We start from the raw sequence: 6,000 nt of genomic DNA on the forward strand, positions 1-6,000 counted from the left end.
ATGTAAGGCAGCATTTGTGAAGAGAGAAAAATAGAGTTCGAATGAAAAGTCATCGATCCAAAACGTTAACTCAGTTTTTCTCTCCACAGACGCTGTCTGCCTTGGAGGTGCTGGTGTTCCCATGTGCCTGCTGCCCTTGTTCTTCTAGGTGATAAAGGTCACGGGTTTTGGAGGTGCTATTGAAGAAGCTTTGGTGAGTTGCTGCAGCGCATCTTGCAGATGGTATAGAGCACGTCGGTGGTGGAGGGAATGCATGTTTAAGGTGGTGGATGGGATGCCGATCAAGCAGGCTGCTTTGTCCTGGATGGTGTTGAGCTTCTTGAGTGTTGTTGGAGCTGTGCCCATTCCAGGCAAGTAGAGAATAGTCCAACCCACTCACGACTTGTGCCTTCTAGGTGGTGGAAAGGCTTTGGGAAGTCAGGAGGTGAGCCACTTGCCATAGAATACCCAGCCTCTGACCTGCTCTTGTAGCTACAGTATTGATGTGGCTGGTCCAGTTAGGTTTCTGGTCAAAGGTGACCCCCAGGATATTGGTGGGGGATTCAATGATGGTAATGCCATGGATTGTCAAGGGGATTGTCTCTTGTTGGAGATAGTCATTGCCTGGCCCTTGTTGTTTGCTACTTATCAGCTCAAGCCTGGATGTGGTCCAGGTCTTGCTGCATTTGGGCATGGACTGCTTCATTATCTGAGGAATTGTATATGGAACTCAACACCGTGCAATCATCAGCGAACGTCCCCACTTCTGACCTTCTGATGGAGGGAAGGTCATTGATGAAGCAGCTGAAGCTGGTTGGATCGAGGACATTGCCATGAGCAACTCCTGCAGCAATGTCGTAGGGCTGAGTTGATTGGCCTCCGACAACCACAACCATCTTACTTTGTGCTAGATATGACTCTAGCCCCAAGCTCTGGAACTCCCTGCCTAAACCTTTCGGTCACCTGCGGTCACCTGCACTAATTTCAACTTATGCGGCTCGGTGTCAAATTTTTATCACATAATACTCCTGTGAAGCACCTTGGGATGTTTCACTATATTAAAGGTGCTTTATAAATACAAGTTGTTGTTATTGTAGTATGAGGGACCACGGTGACTGAATTGACGATCTTCCTCCAATTAATTTTCCTTCAGGTCAATCAATGGGTACTTATTTCACATCCATATTTACACCCTTGAACCATGTACAGTACATCCGGCAGAAATGTTTGAATTTGCATGTATTTTAAACAATAGGTAAGAGTATGTTTCAAAGTAGTAAAACATCTTGTGGTTAACGCCTTAGAATATGCTCATAGATGTCTATTGTTATTCTATATACTCGTTTATCTCCGGTGGCATTGCACGCACGGAGTCAAGACCAAATGCAGTCTTCAAGTGCAGCAGGGTTAGAGGGTGGCTGGATAATTGGGCCAGGACACGCAGATGTAACTCAGTCCCCATTTTAAAGTCTAACATTCGGTCCTTATTTTTATATTTCCATTAAAAATTGCCACATCCGTATTTATAATGGAAACTGGCTGCGTAGAGTTGTCACCTCATATAGTGGTAGTGCTGCAGGGGTGTAACAGGTTCACATTAGGTGGTTTACATTATAACCATGGACATCGGAATTTATAATGGGAAAAGTGGGCAAGAAAGGTGCATGGGTGCAAAGTTTTTAATGTATGACTCAGGTGTGTATTGGATTTTCTGCACCCAAGTATGAACATAGAACATAAGAACATAAGAATTAGGAACAGGAGTAGGCCATCTAGCCCCTCGAGCCTGCTCCGCCATTCAACAAGATCATGGCTGATCTGGCCGTGGACTCAGCTCCACTTACCCGCCCGCTCCCCATAACCCTTAATTCCCTTATTGGTTAAAAATCTATCTATCTATGATTTGAATACATTCAATGAGCTAGCCTCAACTGCTTCCTTGGGCAGAGAATTCCACAGATTCACAACCCTCTGGGAGAAGAAATTCCTTCTCAACTTGGTTTTAAATTGGCTCCCCCGTATTTTGAGGCTGTGCCCCCTAGTTCTAGTCTCCCCGACCAGTGGAAACAACCTCTCTACCTCTATCTTGTCTATCCCTTTCATTATTTTAAATGTTGCTATAAGATCACCCCTCATCCTTCTGAACTCCAATGAGTAAAGACCCAGTCTACTCAATCTATCATCATAAGGTAATGTGGAAATTTATTTTTATCTAAGCTGATACCACACGGTATTTTTGTGCCCTTTGCATTATATAACAAAATTGAGTCCTGGTCCTTCCAGAAATTTCTGCATAAAGCAGTCGGCTTGCATAAACAGCTAAACCTGGCTTGAAATGGCTGATAGCTACCAGACAGCTAGGAGGCAAGTCCTGCTGAGACAAGTACCCCCCCATGGTGCTCTCCTATTGTCTATACGACACCAGTTCCACTCCACCCCACCCTTTTCGAAGTACTCAAACCATCAGCCATTATCTCTTGTAGAGATCTCATCCATTTGATGCAAAAAGATAACTGACTAGGAAACTGGGCCATCCTGACACAATGCAAGGCAGGCAATAGCTCATTACCACACTCTCATCGAGTAAGGGCCGGCTGGCCAACTAATAACCCTGACAAAAGGAAATATCTGGAAACCATGTCAGGACAAGGATGTAGTAATTAACTCTTTATCTGTATTCACTGACTGCAAGACAGAGCCAATACACAGGGAGAGGCCATAACTTGGATTTTACTGTATAAATATCTCGTGAAATTGTACCATTGCGGAGGTGTTCACTTAGCCATTGACTGAGTGTGACCTTTCCCTTGCTAGCAAGTAAATTAAAGAAACTTCTGCCGGAGCTGAAGGTGTCTGAGTCGTTTATCGGAGGTCAAGATTTCGACAGTAACCCCCTCATCTCCGGAATCAGCCGAGTGAATCATCTCTGTACCCGCTCCAAAGCTAGTATATCCTTCCTTAAGTAAGGTGACCAAAACTGCACGCAGTACTCCAGGTGCAGCCTCACCAGTACCCTGTACAGTTGCAGCAGGACCTCCCTGCTTTTGTACTCCATCCCTCTCACAATGAAGGCCAACATTCCATTCGCCTTCCTGATTACCTGCTGCACCTGCAAACTAACTTTTTGGGATTCATGCACAAGGACCCCCAGGTCCCTCTGCACCTCAGCATGCCTTGTATCGCACTCACAGATGTCAATTATTGCATACATTGAATGCATTTTCTGTATAGTGCACTGTTGCTACTATTTTGTTAGAGTAACCATTTTATAATTTATGTATAAATGTTTCATATTTTAAATTCTCAACCTTGCATTTAAATCCCTTCATGGCCTTTCCCCCAGAGCTTTCTGTTCCTCCCACATTACAACAGTGACTACACTTCAGAAAGTACTTCACTGACTGTAAAGCGCTTTGGGACGTCCAGTGGTCGTGAAAGGTGCTATATAAATGCAAGTCTTTCTTTCTCTGGCATCTTGTGCCTCCCTTCACCCCACCATCACCTCATGCTCTGGAATTCCATCCCTAAACCCCTCTGCCCCTCCACTTCCTTTAAGACGCTCCTTAAAACCCATTTCTTTGACCAGGTTTTTGGTCACCTCGTATCTCCTTTTGTCCAATTTTTTTTTTCCTGTGAAGCACCTTGGAAGTTCTTTTGATGATAAAGGCACTAAAAGTTGTGAAAAATGTCAAAATTCAGGAATCGCTGCTACCACAGTCATTTCTAACGGGTCGCAAAATGGCAGCTTGTTAACAGATTTTACCTCAGTTCTAGGTCCTAAATTTTATACGATTGTTCAGCACTCAAAAACTCTAAGCCTTACCTGCATCAATGAGGTGAACCAGAAGAAAGCAGACCTCCAGCTTTGAGAAGCACACATTAGCTGCCATGCTTGTTATGGTTCTCACAAATCTAAAAATAACAGCAATAATAACACACTAATTCAAAGATTTAGCAAAATGGTCCCTGAATTAATTTACCAAAGAAGATTAGCATCTTTACAATATAAAAAGTTAATAGCACAATTTCCATGTGGCTTAGTGGTTGAGCATATCAAATTAAAGTAAAGTTCCCATGGAAATATTTAGTAATTCCAGCCATGCTGCATGTAAGCAATTAGTACTGGCACCAAGGACATTCTTTGGAAGCAAAAACTACCCGCACTTTCCATTACTTGACACGGTCAGCTGTGGCTCAGTGGGTAACAGATTTGCCTCTGAGTCAGAAGTTTATGTGGGGTTCAAGACCCACTACAGGAACTTGAGCACATAAATCTAGGCTGACACTCCAGTGCGGTGCTGAGGGAGTGCTGCACTGTCAGAGGTGCCATCTTTTGGAGGAGACGTTAAACCGAGGCCCCGCCTGCTCTCTCAGGTGGACGTAAAAGATCCCATGGCACTATTTTGAAGAAGAGCAGAGGAGTTATCCCCGGTGTCCTGGCCAATATTTATCCCTCAAGCTACATAACAAAAACACAGATTATCTGGCCATTATCACATTGCTGTTTGTGGGAGCTTGCTGTGCGCAAGTTGGCTGCCGTATTTCCCACATTACAACAGTGACTACACTCTAAACGTACTTCATTGGCTGTAAAGCGCTTTGAGATGTCCGGTGGTTGTGAAAGACGCTATATAAAATGCAAGTCTTTCCTTCTTTTATTAACCCGAGTCAGTTGCTAGTTTACCTCCATACTTAAATCTATCTATCTGTGACTTGAATACATTCAATGAGCTAGCCTCAACTGCTTCCTTGGGCAGAGAATTCCACAGATTCACAACCATCTGGGAGAAGAAATTCCTTCTCAACTCGGTTTTAAATTGGCTCCCCCGTATTTTGAGGTTGTGCCCCCTAGTTCTAGTCTCCCCGACCAGTGGAAACAACCTCTCTGCCTCTATCTTGTCTATCCCTTTCATTATTTTAAATGTTTCTATAAGATCCCCCCTCATCCTTCTGAACTCCAACGAGTAAAGACCCAATCTACTCAATCTATCATCATAAGGTAACCCCCTCATCTCCGGAATCAGCCTCGTGAATCGTCTCTGTACCCCCTCCAAAGCTAGTATATCCTTCCTTAAGTAAGGTGACCAAAACTGCACGCAGTACTCCAGGTGCGGCCTCACCAATCCCCTATACAGTTGCAGCAGGACCTCCCAGCTTTTGTACTCCATCCCTCTCGCCATGAAGGCCAACAACATTCCATTCGCCTTGCTGATTACCTGCTGGACCTGCAAACATAGAAACATAGAAACATAGAAAATAGGTGCAGGAGTAGGCCATTCGGCCCTTCTAGCCTGCACCGCCATTCAATGAGTTCATGGCTGAACATGCAACTTCAGTACCCCTTCCTGCTTTCTCGCCATATGCCTTGATCCCCCTAGTAGTAAGGACTTCATCTAACTCCCTTTTGAATATATTTAGTGAATTGGCCTCAACAACTTTCTGTGGTAGAGAATTCCACAGGTTCACCACTCTCTGGGTGAAGAAGTTTCTCCTCATCTCGGTCCTAAATGGCTTACCCCTTATCCTTAGACTGTGACCCCTGGTTCTGGACTTCCCCAACATTGGGAACATTCTTCCTGCATCTAACCTGTCTTAACCCGTCAGAATTTTAAAAGTTTCTATGAGGTCCCCTCTCATTCTTCTGAACTCCAGTGAATACAAGCCCAGATGATCCAGTCTTTCTTGATAGGTCAGTCCCACCATCTCGGGAATTAGTCTGGTGAACCTTCGCTGCACTCCCTCAATAGCAAGAATGTCCTTCCTCAAGTTAGGAGACCAAAACTGTACACAATACTCCAGGTGTGGCCTCACCATGACCCTGTAAAACTGTAGCAACACCTCCCTGCCCCTGTACTCAAATCCCCTCGCTATGAAGGCCAACATGCCATTTGCTTTCTTAACCGCCTGCTGTACCTGCATGCCAACCTTCAATGACTAACTTTTTGGGATTCATGCACAAGGACCCCCAGGTCCCTCTGCACCGCAGCATGTTGTAATTTCTCCCCATTCAAATAATATTCC

General features: G+C 44.6%; 1 protein-coding gene across 1 annotated transcript in view; it reads right to left on the minus strand.

The window, feature by feature from the left end:
• LOC139229153 (interleukin-6 receptor subunit beta-like) overlaps positions 1–3,882 on the minus strand; it is a 63,988-nt gene extending 60,106 nt beyond the window's left edge. The window contains exon 1 of the mRNA XM_070860815.1: positions 3,803–3,882. Within this exon, the coding sequence (XP_070716916.1) occupies positions 3,803–3,869 (67 nt within the window). The 5' untranslated portion in view covers positions 3,870–3,882. The remainder of the gene's footprint in view (positions 1–3,802) is intronic.
• Between the last annotated feature and the right edge of the window lie 2,118 nt (positions 3,883–6,000).

The sequence above is a fragment of the Pristiophorus japonicus genome, chromosome 18 (genome assembly GCF_044704955.1).
Source record: "Pristiophorus japonicus isolate sPriJap1 chromosome 18, sPriJap1.hap1, whole genome shotgun sequence".
NCBI lineage: Eukaryota > Metazoa > Chordata > Chondrichthyes > Pristiophoridae > Pristiophorus > Pristiophorus japonicus.